Here is a 13,514-nt window from a genome sequence, read left to right as displayed (position 1 = left end):
AACCAAGAAAGCTCCTTGCAAAGCTCCGAGATGATGCTTCAACTTTGGCAAAACGAAATACCATTCTGAAAAATGCCAGAATTTTGCGAAATTCTACAGATCCCCAGACCCGCTGTGAGATCTACATAGGGCCTGATCTTACACGACTCCAGCTACAGACTCAAGCAGAAAGAAGGAATCTCAAAAGAATTGAAAATGCCATCCATGAGCGAGTAGCAACAGATCAAACACAACAATAGCAACAAAGAACCATAGACAAAACAGTGAATAATATGTTACTTGACTACTACCGCCTGACACCCCCACCATCAACTCTACAAATAATAACTATGAAAAGGCCAGGAATCCGCAACCCACCGTTATCTGAGCTGTCGCCTTCTTGGTGCCAATTCTACAGAAATATACCTCCACCATATAATCTGTCAAATGGGGAGCAAGACCAACAAAGCTTCAGCCCAGCGTTCTGCAACTTGAGGAGCCCATCTGACAATCACCACGACAACCTGCAAAAAGGGAGGAAAACAGGTAAATCCCAAACCAAATCGACTCTGTCAAATAACCTTCTACCCGGAAAGGGACTCCCCTGGCCACAGCAAATCAAAACAAATCCAAACTGCATCATCACCACCTCCACCTCAATAAATACTCAAGGTCTAAGTCTAGAGACTCCTGATTCTTCTTTCTGCAATCTGGAAAGAGGGAAAAAGAAAACAGTTTTTAATACGAAGCCAACCCAAACTTACCGCTTTCCAACAATAGCCCTGTCGAATGTTCGCTCTCTCAGCAACAAGACAGAAGATATGGAAGTTTTCTTAAGGAAACGCGACATTGACGTCATGTGTATGACAGAAACATGGATTTCGTCTTCGGCTTTGGCCATTATCGACAGGTACTCCTGTTACATTTCCCCACGCTGCAGCGCATCAGGTGAGCCTATGACGCACGGTGGCGGTTTCTACTGCAAAGAAAACATGCCTCACAGGATCCTGGATGTCTCAGTGCCAAAGACCCATGACATCGAAGTTTCATGGCTTTGGGCACGAGCAAAAGACCTATCTCGTCAAGTGTCGTCACTGATATATGCCACAGTATATTTCCCTCCAAGAGGACCATACCGGCGACAACTAGTGGAATATCTCCAACAAAGTTGCGACCTTATCAGAACTAAATACCCATATGCTGGAATCTTTCTTTGCGGGGACTTCAACGACCTGAAGCCGAACTGGATCGAGAGCTCTACAGCCCTTCGTCAAATAGTTAATGTAAAAACAAGAGGAGAAAACATCCTCGATTTGATCTTCACTACACTTGGTGATTTCTACTTAGATCCCTCGGCAGAAGCACCACTCTCAACCAGCGACCACGCAACTGTTCTATTGCGACCAAAGTCGACAGTGGAACCTAGTAAACCAACCCAGTTCACTTACCGTCCGCTCACAGAGGAAGGCATAATTGGCTACAGAGAATGGCTCAACTCGGTATGCTGGTTCCGCCTTTTCAAAGACGAAAATGCAAACAACATGACCGAACTCTTCTATGAGAAAACGACTCGAGAGTACGAACGATTCTTCCCTGAGAAGCGAGTTACAATTAAGCCACAGAGCAAACCATGGGTTAACCCGAACATAAAAGCTGCAATGAGAGAGCGAGACATGCTTTACAAGACAAAGCCCCATTGTGATGAATATAAACGGAAGAGAAATATAGTAGTGAGACTACTAAAGCAAGCTAGGCGTCTGTGTGGACACCAAATATTCGCTAGGTTGTCAGCCAGTGATCCAAGGAAGTTCCACACAACTGTACGGAAGTTAATGGGACAGCAGAAGTCAAAATCCATTCTGAAGGACGAGCAAGGAAAGAATTTAACCGCAGAAATAATTAATGCCCACTTCTCAAATATTTGCCGCCAACAGCCTCCCCTCAATACTTTACCACAGAATGGTCCGATTGAAACCATCCCTGTCATCACAGTTTCCCAGGTCCAAGAAAAACTCGAACACCTAGATATTAGGAAAGCCTCTTACCCCGGCGAAATTCCTATAAGGCTGATACACGCATGCTCCTCCTTCCTGGCCACACCATTGGCTATGATGTCTACTATGTCTATATATATATGTCTACTGGAAGGCGTTCTTCCAGATAAATTTAAAAAGACATATATCACACCTATTCCGAAGAAAACATCACCGACCTAACCGTCAGACCTTAGGCCGATTTCGAAGACGCCCATCATCTCGAAAGTCTTTGAAGACTTTATTCTACAGTGGCTACTAGCAGAAGTAGAACATAAAATCGACCCTATGCAGTTCGGTTTTCGTCGAGGGCACAGCACAACACATTATCTGGTCAGATTACTTCATGATCTACTAGAGCATCTAGAGATTTCGGAGGCCCTTGCTGATATAATAATTCCTGATTTCGTGAAAGCTTTCGATCTCCTTGACCACGAGACTGTTATCAATGAAGCCCGTGCCCTGGAGGTCTCGCAGTTTCTGCTGTGCATCATCGCAAGTTTCCTTTCTGGTCGTCAACAGTGCGTACAACTTGAAAACGGGGAAGCATCCAACTTCCAAGACATCATATGTGGAACAGCCCAAGGAAGCAAGCTAGGTCCCATCTTATTTGTCATTGTAATCAACCGACTGATGAGACAACATAAACAAAGGTACGAGTTCGCAGACGACTGTTCAATAAGTCTACTACGATTCCTTCCACAAACACACGACCAACTCGAGCCCCTGGTTGCAGAGCTTCGGGATCAAGCTGATCAAGTGAAGCTCCAGCTAAGTCTTGAGAAAAGCTGTGTGTTGCGTGTCAACTTCCTAAAGAAGAAGAGCATTGACGAACCTGCACCTCTCCAAACAAAGAAATCCGTTAAAATACTCGGCATCACACTAAGTGACGATCTTAGGTTCGGAGATCACATCAACCAGATCACAGCAAAAGCAGCTGGTCTTCTAAAATCCTTTGCAAATCTCAAAAGGTTTGGAATGACAGAGCAACTCCTTCTTTCGTGCTACAAAACTTATGTAATGCCCATAGTCATGTATGGCTGTCTTGTCTGGCACCCATCGCTCACAGAGAAAGACAGAAGTCAGCTTGAAACAATTCAGACAAGAGCCTGCAAAATAATTCTTGGATCAAATTACAAAAACTACGAAGAAAGCTTGAGCGAACTCAGGCTCCCAACCCTGGATGAAAGGAGGCACGAAACACTGATGAAGTTTGGAGCTCACATCCTGAAGGCCCCGACGCACCGAGATATCCTGCCTCAGTTTACTTCAGTGACTCACGCACACAAGACGAGGGTGGCAACTTTTAAAGAGGGAAAAGAACTGTTAGAATGCCCGCCTACACACTCAACGACAAGATTTTTAAACTCCTTCGTTCCATACTTCGTGAAGCACTACAACGACAATATCCTCAAATCGAAGTGATAGCTCATCATGTGTGTTCTTTATGTTGCGTCTTTTTGCGTTTTTCTATTTTCGTTTTTTGTTTGACGATACCCATGTTATTGCATTGTGATAAAGGGAAAGAATAAAGATTATTATTATTATTAAGACTTTCAGGAGTGAATATGAGCATACATATCAAACTGTCAATCCCCATTCATTTATTTTTAGTAGTCTTCGTTATGAATTATTATAGTATTTTTTTTTCTTTTTTTGTGGTATGAGATATAAAACACACAGCTTGAAATAAGGATAGTTTTCAGTAAAGTGCAACTTATGTTCTGATCTTTAGAAGGCAAGGGGAGCATGAGTCCTACTCCTCTTAGTTTCTGCTTGTTTTGAGTTTAACTTGGTTATTTATTGTGTTTTTTCTGTTTTGGGTCTCATTTATTTATAAATGGGGAATTATGCTAGTTTCACGCCTGAAAAATTGTTTGACTGTTTTTTTTTGCTCATGTTTGGTTCAATGTTGATCTTTACTTTTCTTTGAAAAACTTCTGTTGTAAAAAATAGTATTTTCAAATTAATTATCAAACGACAAATACTTAATTTTTTTAAAGAAAGCAAGAAAGAAATCCTTGATATGCTTTTTTTGTGCCTGAACTACCCAGAACTGCATAACAGAAGACTTTTTTTTAAATTAAACATCAATATCCTGATTTTTCTTAATTTTTCAATATGGTTGTATGGTTTTCATATGGTAATAGGGTTTAATATGCATGTATATGGTTGTGCAAGTGTAAACTTAACCAATTCAAATAATCAAATTCTATCTTCGCTATCCTTTGTACTGTGTTGTGCAATTGTAAACTTAACCAATTCAAATAATCAAATTCCATCTTCACAATCCTTTGTGCTGTGTTATGCAATTACAAACTTAACCAATTTAAACAATCAGATTCTATCTTCACAATCCTTTGTGCTATGTTATGCTATTACAAACTTAACCAATTCAAACAATCAGATTCCATCTTTACAATCCTTTGTGCTGTGTTATGCAAGTACAAACTTAACCAATTTTAAACAATCAGATTCTGTCTTCACCATCATTGGTGCTTTGAGAGTTAAAACAAGACAGAGTACAAATTGATTCTTTTAGCAGAACCACAGAATAGGATATTCCTATTATACAAAGATAGAGTGTACGACCGGTAAGATGTCATTGCTCAAAAACTATTTTTTTTTATACCGATTTATATTTCCGCATGCACCAACCACTCAGGCTTTAAGTTCTTTAAATAGGTTCAAATTTTAACACAGTAAGTACTTTACTTTAACTATTTCATGAAGTTCCAAGTTCCTTGAAATGCTTTCTCCTGACTTCCACCCATTCTATTTGAGAGGAACTATTTTTTATTTGGCCTCAGATGGATGAGCAAGAAACACAGTCTTTGGAAATCCATCATTCTTCGTCCATTAAACGTTGTCCTAACCATCTTAACGTTTTTTTTAAATCATAGCCCATATAGCCATTTCCAGAGAAGGGCAATTACTTCGTTTCGAAATTTCAAGTTAAAATATACATTATTAGAATACAGAACCGTTACACTGCTGGGTTTCTATTGTATTGGCACCAAAACTGCCCCAATAGACCTTGATAATACCCTTTTCTTGGTATTTTCATAAAAAAAATCCAACCCGCAGATTTTGAAACACGTTTTTTTTCTGTATATTCATAAAGCAATTAAAAAAATATCCTTGTCCCCACCCCTACATTTTATTGAACTAGCCAGTTCGTGAACTGCCCCCCTCCCCGTGATTAAAACATAGTAAAAGCACGTCAAAGAATAAAAAAAAATTAAAATCTGACCATTTTTTTGTGATAATGACAAGAATATTTATTTATCATAAGGTCCAATCATACAAAACACGATTTTAAGCGGCAACTCTTCTCTATCGAACTAAGAATAACAATTAAAAATAGCCCAAAATCCAAAAGCAAAGAATTCAAAATCAACTAAAAACCCTGGTCTTTTTCTTCTTCTATCTGGCACCGATGCTTATACTCCATATTTGTCCTGAAAGTAAAGAAAGAAAAATCACAAATGTTTTTCTTCAAGGGCATATGCGCAGAAATACTTTGGAGTAGGCGTGGGTATACAGTATAAGGACTTAGACTGGAAAAATTAGTTATCTACTTCTCTAAAATACGAAGTTGAGCGCCAGTAAACTTATTTTTATAATTTTATATACCTTATGTTTCCTCAATAGATTCGCAAAACCCTACTCCCTCAAAAGAAGTTACTATATGCAAAAAAAGAACAAAAAAAGGAAAATAAACTTGTTGATTTTGCTACATGTCCTAGAAAGGAAAAGTCACAACCAAAGGAGAAGGTACAAAAACAAAAGAATGTAAAAATGTAGACATTTGAATGCACACCTAGAAGGGATATCCCAGCACACACACCCCAAGTAAGTGCCTTGCATAACCGGTCATTACTTTCAGAAATGAAAAGTGGACCCAGAAAGGGTTGCCATTCAAGCAGAGCATTCGCTATTTTGACCCTCCCTTACCAGGAAAAGCTACTTTTAGGGAAACAATTGCTATTGAAAAGGAAGATTTAAAAAAAAAACATGGGCGAAAAATTGGGCATTCGAAAATGTTCGCTTCACAAAACACACGGAAACCAAACACACTAGCAATCTATTCATTCCAAAATTCACCCAACAATTTTCACTGAGTTAAATTTCTGTTAAGTCTTCAAATTCCACACATTTATTGCCAAAGAACATGTCTATTATCGTAAATTTCTCCTCCACACTTAAGCACGACGCAGATGCGTCATATAAGAACTGTCATGCAATAATATGCACGTTACAATACGCACCTCCCAACACAGGAAAAGGTCAAAATTACTAGTGATCATCTCTTAGAGATTGGCGATGGAGGATACGATAAATCTTGCCTTCTTCGCAGATGTGTAAACTATAGAAGAGTTGAGGGCAAAACTCCCTGTAACAGTTTTCTTATCATTTTCTACCCGCAACTTTTTGGATGCACTTAATAATTGATAGTAGCAATAATAAATACTAAACTAGCACCAAATAATTGAGTAAAAGAAACAACAATTTTGCAACGTTAGATAAACAAGAGCTAAGAGCTCATATGGCACTTGTGACGAGGTCGGAAGAGCCAAGGGCTCATATGGCACAAGCTCCAGCAAAATTCTAAGAATCAATAGATTGATTTATAAGGAAAAAGAGACTTAATGCCGATTGAAATTTAAGATAGGAGCTCTGAGACACGAGGTTTCGTAAGTTAAAAATACCCATTTTTTTTTAATTTTTCCTCTCGCTTCAGGCCCCCAGATGGTCGAATCGGGGAAAACGACTGTTATCAAATCAATTTGTGCAGGTCCCTGACACGCCTACCAATTTTCATCGTCCTAGCACGTCCAAAAGCACCCAACTCACCAAAGCACTGAACCCCAAAGAGAGCGGAGCCAGTCCGGTTACAACAATCATGTATCTACGACATGGGCTTATTCTTCCCACCAAGTTTCATCCCGATCTCTCCACTCTAAGCGTCATTCAAGATTTCATATTTCTCCCTCCAACTCCCACCTCAATATCACCGGATACGGTCGGGATTTAAAATAAGAGCTCTGAGACCCGATGTCCTTCTAATATCAAATGTCATTAAGATACAATCACCCAAACGTAATTTAAAAATACCTCATTTTTTTAAATTCTCTCCCCCCCCCCCAGATGGTCAAATCGGGGAAACGACTGTTAGAAAGTCAATTTGTGCAGGTCCCTGACACGCCTACCAGTTATCATCGTCGGATGTTCAGAAGCACCGAACTCACTAAAGCACTTACAATCCCCCTCCCCCAACTCCCCCAAAGAGAGCAGATCCGGTCCGGTTATGTCAATCACGTATCTAGAACTTATGCTTATTCTTCCCATCAAGTTTCATCCCGATTTCTCCACTCTATGCGTTTTCCGAGATTTCCGTTTCTACCCTCCACCCCCTTCCCCATGCCCCTGGATCCGATTCGAATTGAAAATTGAGCATCTGAGACATAAGATATTTCTATATATCAAGTTTCATTAAGATCCAATCTCCCATTCTTAAGACAGAGATACCTCAATTTTCACAATTTACCATCCCTCCAGCCCCCTCCCCCAGATGGTCGAATTTGGGAAATGACTGTTATCCAGTCAATTTGTGCAGATCTCTGACACGCCTACCAATGTTCAACGTCCTAGCATGTTTAGAAGTACCGAACTCGCCAAAGCACTTAAAATCCCCCCAACTCCCCAAAAGAGTACACATCCGGCCCGGTTATTTCAATCACGTATCTAGGCCTTGTGCTTATTCTTCCCACCAAGTTTCATCCCGATCTCTCCACTCTAAGCGTTTTCCACTCCCCCCAATATCACCGGATCTGGTCGGGATTTAGAACAAGACCTATGAAGCGCGAGATCCTTCTAATTATTCAATTTCACTAAGATACGATCACCTGTTCATAAGGTAAAAATACCTAATTTTCCGAATTAACCGTCCCTCAGTTGAATCGGGGAAGAGACTATTTCTAATTTAATCCGGTTTGGTCCCTGATATGCCTAACAACTTTCATCATCCTAGTTTATCTGGAAGTGCCCGAACTAGCAAAACCGGGACCGACAGAGAAATTGCGATCGCTATATGTCACTTAGTAAATACCAAGTGCCATAAAAACCATTTTTTCTACTACTACTACTAGTCACTGCAGCATAAAGCCACCTAAGGCCAACACAGCGACACACACTACCCCTCTATCTCAATCTATTCAAAACCTCTCTCTTTATACCCTCACAAGAAGCTCCAATTTTCCTCAAATCTTCCTTACGACATCCTCACAGCCCATTCTAGAACACCCACTTTTCGTTTGGCCCCTAGACGGTTGGCTGAGAAGGACAACCTTTGGCAATTGTCATCAATCATCTGTAGAACGGGTCCTAGCTGTCTCATCCTTTCTCTAAATATAGCCCTAGAAAGAAGTACTGAACCATATTTTTCGTAAAATCTACTAGTTATGATACGGTCAGCCAGTCAGGTATCCGAAACAATATCCATAGTTTATCAAACAGTTCGTGGTAACGAACTGTAGTAAGGAGCGACCCGGCTCAATAGTAACAAAAACTCTAAAGAATTGAATTTTGATATCAATAGCTACATCAAAAGAATCGCATTTTAATGCTGATTTTAAATATATAAGTTTCATCAAGTTTAGTCCTACCCATCAAAAGTTACGAGCCTGAGAAAATTTGCCTTATTTATGAAAATAGGGGGAAACACCCCCTAAAAGTCGTAGGATATTACCGAAAATGACACCATCAGATTCAGCGTATCAGAGAACCCTACTGTAGAAGTTTCAAGCTCCTATCTACAAAAATGTGGAATTTTGTATTTTTTGCCAGAAGACAAATCACGGGTGCGTGTTTATTTGTTTGTTTTTTTTTGTTGTTTTTTTTTTTTTCCAGGGGTCATCGTATCGACCAAATGGTCCTAGAATGTCGCAAGAGGGCTCATTCTAACGGAAATGAAAAGTTCTAGTGCCCTTTTTAAGTGACCAAAAATTTGGAGGGCATCTAGGCCCCCTCCCACGCTCATTTTTTTCCCAAAGTCAACGGATCAAAATTTTGAGATAGCCATTTTGTTCAGCATAGTCGAAAACCATAATAACTATGTCTTTGGGGATGACTTACTCCCCCACAATCCCTGGGGGAGGGGCTGCAAGTTAAAAACTTTGACCAGTGTTTACATATAGTAATGGTTATTGGGAAGTGTACAGACGTTTTCAGGGGGATTTTATTTTATTTGGGGGTGGGGCTGAGGAGAGGGGGCTATGTTGGAGGATCTTTCATTGGAGGAATCTGTCATGGGGGAAGAAAAATTCATTGAAAAGGGCGCAGGATTCTCTAGCATTACTATAAGAAAACAATGAAAAATAAACATGAAAACGTTTTTTCAAATGAAAGGAAGAAGTAGCATTGAAACTTAAAACGAACAGAGATTATTACGCATATGAGGGGTTCTAAAAATACTTTAGCATACAGAGTGAGGTATTTAGGAGGAGATAAATACCTTGCTCTTTATGCTAAAGTATTTTTAGTAATTTCAACTATTTATTCTACGGCCTTTCTGATTCAGGGGTCATTCTTAAAGAATTGGGACAAAACTTACGATTTAGTGTAAAGAGCGAGGTATTAACGAGGGTACAAACCCCCTCGTATACATAATAAAAATATAAGGTTATGAAAGTTTGTTACGTAAGTTAATTCTTAAGTTACGCATATTTTTTACTAATAAAAACGTTCGTTAAAATTAAAATTTCTAGTTGCCTTTTTAAGTAACCGAAAAATTACAGGGCAACTAGGCCTCCTTCCTCACCCCTTATTTCTCAAAATCATCTGATCAAAACTAAGAAAAAGCCATTGAGCCAAAAAAAGGAATTAATATGCAAATTTCATTTTAATAATTTATGTGCGGAGAGCCAAAACCAAACATGCATTAATTCAAAAACGTTCAGAAATTAATAAAAAAAAACTAATTTTTTTAGCTGAAAGTAAGGAGCGACATTAAAACTTAAAACGAACAGAAATTACTCCGTATATGAAATGGGTTGTCCCCTCCACAATCCCTCGCTCTTTACGCTAAAGTTTGACTTTTTGCCACAATTCTACTTTTAAAAACAATTAAAAGCTTTAGCGTAAAGAGCGAGGGATTGCGGAGGGGACAACCCATTTCATATACGGAGTAATTTCTGTTCGTTTTAAGTTTTAATGTCGCTCCTTACTTTCAGCTAAAAAAATTAGTTTTTTTTTATTTAATTTCTCTCAAAAGATCTAGTAAGTCTTCCATTTTTCAGAGCACTCGTGCTTCAGAACTATAATTGATTACTGTAATCACTCTAGTTTATAATACTCTGATCTTGGTTCGCAGGCTTATCTTCCTATTTTTCTAAACTTTTTTCAACTGTGAAAAAACACCCTGGGCCGTGGCTATTCTACTTGTAACATCTTCACTACACCCACCATTTGCGCTAATAATACTACCTAGGCAAGTGAAGCTGTTCACTTGATTGATCTTCCTGGTACCCAGCTTCACTTCTTTACTTCCACTTGTTCCTAGGCTTAGGGACTTAGTCTTCTTAATAATATTTTAAACCTATTCCTGTACGTTGAACTAGTAAAAACAATAAAAATTGATTCACTTTGCTAAGATTTTCATCTAGGATACTTAAATCATAACAATATTCGACACCCTATGTACCATTAATAGCTTGGGGGGTATCTTCGCACTTTTGCCTCCCCCCTCTGTCCAAGTTTCTCTTAAACTCTCAGCCTTAAACTTCTTCTTCTTCGATCAATATTTCAAGTTATTTTACACAATGCGAAGTTCTATGCCCAAGGGTGTTTTTTTGCCAACTCGATCCAAGTAAAAGTGGATTAAAACTAAAACAGGGAATGTGGCATTGAAGGTGTTAGCAAGTGGCGCAAGTAGTGGAAGGTTCAAGGTATCTAGCAAGATCAAAACGAAAGCACATGACAAGGCTGAAGTGTCATTGGTCAACATAAATAAGGATTTGTCAATGGTGAATTAATGAAGAACTAACTGGCACAAAAAGGAATAAAACTTTTTTTTTAAATGTTAAAAATTGCATAACGACTTGACATAGTTTTTTATTATATACAAGTAGGTCAGATACTTTTAAATTACAGGGATATCACAATAAAAATAGGTACAAATATTGTTCAGGCCAAAACCACATTTCGTCAATGTTGCCAAATTAAACCGTGAAAGCAAATAAGCAGAACTAATTAGTTATACTTTCCCCAACCCTTTTTGTCTGTAAGAATGTAAACTTTAACAGTCTGTTGCTTGGCAAAGACAACTGAACCTTCTTAAGCTGTTCGGTACCATATGCTTCCTGACAACTTTTTCACTGGAACTAAACGGATTAAAAAATTATAAAACCCCATCTGCTTATAAGTCCTCAGGTGCTATATGAAAGATGATAACACTGAGTGTGGTATTTACAGAGGCATTAACCTGATTTCTGTAGGAAGTAAATTACTTACTATGATGATGCTTTTTAAACTAAAAAGCAATGTAGATAAAGTTTGAATAGACGAACAGTGTGGTTTTAGGAAGGATAGAGGATGCGTCGACCAAATTTTCACTCTTTAATAAAATACTATACACTCTTTAATACATTTTTTTTATAACACACTCTTTAAGTTAATAATTGATAATTAACAAGTTAACAATATAATAATATAATATTATATGCCAGATATTATATTATCTCGCATCATTCAAGAGAATGGTTAAATTCCATTTTTAAAAAAGGAAAGAAGTGTGATAGGAGGAAAGGGTATTTATTTATTTATTATTTAATATTAATTATTTTTTTTACCAACCCCCCCCCCCCCCAAGGTTTTTATTTAAATTCTTTAAGAGTGGCCGTTATGGTAAATTGTTTGTTTAATTTATATGTTTTGGATGGAAATAAAACTGTCTGTCTATGTCTAAAAATAATTAATAAGTTAATAATAATAATAATGCCCGAGTTATCAAACGCCTTTAGTTCAGATTATGAACAAGCGTTTAATTGAACTGATACAAAAGCTTTAGCAAAGGCTCTATTCTTGTATAGTACAGAGAAATCTATTAAAGTTATTAGTGATATCTCCGAGAATGTGATTGCTGGAGTTAGTAGAAACGAGGTTGATAGCTGGTTCCGTTTCAAATCAGGAGTTGGGCTGAGTTGCGTTCTACCCCCATATATACGGAACATTTTTATGGGCTTTGTTGGAAGGAAAACAACAAAGGCAGTGGGGGATAAAGGAATCAATGGAGAGGTTAACTTTCCTAGAATTAGACTATGCTGATAATTTGAGTGTCTTAGATGAAAACATAAATGTTAATAAGTCTAAGTAGCTTAGTACTAGCTTAGTAAGTAGCTTAGACTAGTAATAAAAGATGGCGAAGAGGTGATGTTGGATAAAGAGGAGTTCGATCAACTGGAAAACTTTACTTACCTAGATAGTATTAGTAAAGATGGTGCATGCAGTGAAGACCTTAAAAGTAGAATACCCAAGGCCCAGGGTGTTTTGTTTTCACAGTTGAAAAAAAGTTTGGAAGAACAGGAAGATAAGTTTGCGAGCCAAGATTAGAATATTGAAAGCTACGGTAATGACCATGGTCAATCATGGTTCTGAAACATGGGTGCTAAGGAGGACAGAGGAGGAATAGGTAGATGTTTTCCAGAAAAATTGTTACGGATTAATTTAGGCAGTTAAGTTAAGTGCGGATTAATTTAGATGTTTTCCAGAGGAATCTCCAAAGGTCATAAGAGAGGGAAATCAAGTCAAGGCATCAAGCCAAGGCTAATTGTAAAAAAAAACCAAGACAGATAGTCCGATTGAATGAGAGGCAAATCTGGCATAAGCCCTCATTAGGATTGTATAAAAGAAACGGATCAACAATTATAAATTACAGATTAATTTAGGCACCCGTATTTCAAACATTACACAGTAAGAAACATATGGTTCCATCCCACTTTCTAGAGCTATAATGAGAGAAAAGGTGGGTTGGCTAGGACATGTTTTGCTGATGGAGGATGACGGATTACAAATAATTGTCTTTTGTTTGGCCATCTAGGGCCAAACGAAAAAAAAGTCGTTCTCGAGTGGGAAGAGACCCGAGTAAGAACAGTTTTCTTATCATTTTCTACCCGCGACTTTTTGGATGCACTTAATAATTGATAGTAGCAATAATAAATAGTAAACTAGCACCAAATAATTGAGTAAAAGAAACAACAATTTTGCAACGTTAGATAAACAAGAGCTAAGAGCTCATATGGCACTTGTGACGAGGTCGGAAGAGCCAAGGGCTCATATGGCATGAGCTCCAGCAAAATTCTAAGAATCAATGGATTGATTTATAAGGAAAAAGAGACTTAATGCCGATTGAAATTTAAGATAGGAGCTCTGAGACACGAGGTCCTTCTAAATATCAAACTTCATTCAGATCAAATCACCCATTCGTAAGTTAAAAATACTCAT

The 13,514-nt window shown here is 38.2% G+C and overlaps 2 protein-coding genes across 2 annotated transcripts in view; one reads left to right on the top strand and one right to left on the bottom strand.

Annotated features, from left to right (window-relative positions):
* The first annotated feature begins 272 nt into the window (after nucleotides 1-272).
* LOC136041097 (uncharacterized) lies at nucleotides 273-2,195 on the top strand. Its single transcript, XM_065725650.1, has one exon. The coding sequence runs from the start codon at nucleotides 273-275 to the stop codon at nucleotides 2,193-2,195; it is 1,923 nt and encodes a 640-aa protein (XP_065581722.1).
* A 3,072-nt stretch (nucleotides 2,196-5,267) lies between these two features.
* The window catches only part of LOC136040987 (ADP-ribosylation factor GTPase-activating protein 2-like), a gene marked incomplete at its 5' end in the record, with an annotated part of 28,710 nt that continues 20,463 nt past the window's right edge, over nucleotides 5,268-13,514 (bottom strand). The window contains 1 exon segment of the mRNA XM_065725472.1: nucleotides 5,268-5,473. Within this exon segment, the coding sequence (XP_065581544.1) occupies nucleotides 5,456-5,473 (18 nt within the window).

Source organism: Artemia franciscana, chromosome 21 (genome assembly GCF_032884065.1).
Source record: "Artemia franciscana chromosome 21, ASM3288406v1, whole genome shotgun sequence".
NCBI classification, from domain to species: Eukaryota; Metazoa; Arthropoda; class Branchiopoda; order Anostraca; family Artemiidae; genus Artemia; species Artemia franciscana.
Note: the sequence above shows the minus strand (reverse complement) of the source record. Positions and strands in the feature narration are given on the sequence as shown.

Coding starts and splice junctions, on each gene's coding strand:
- LOC136041097 (XM_065725650.1), top strand. CDS start 273: ATGTTACTTGACTACTACCGCCTGACACCCCCACCATCAACTCTACAA.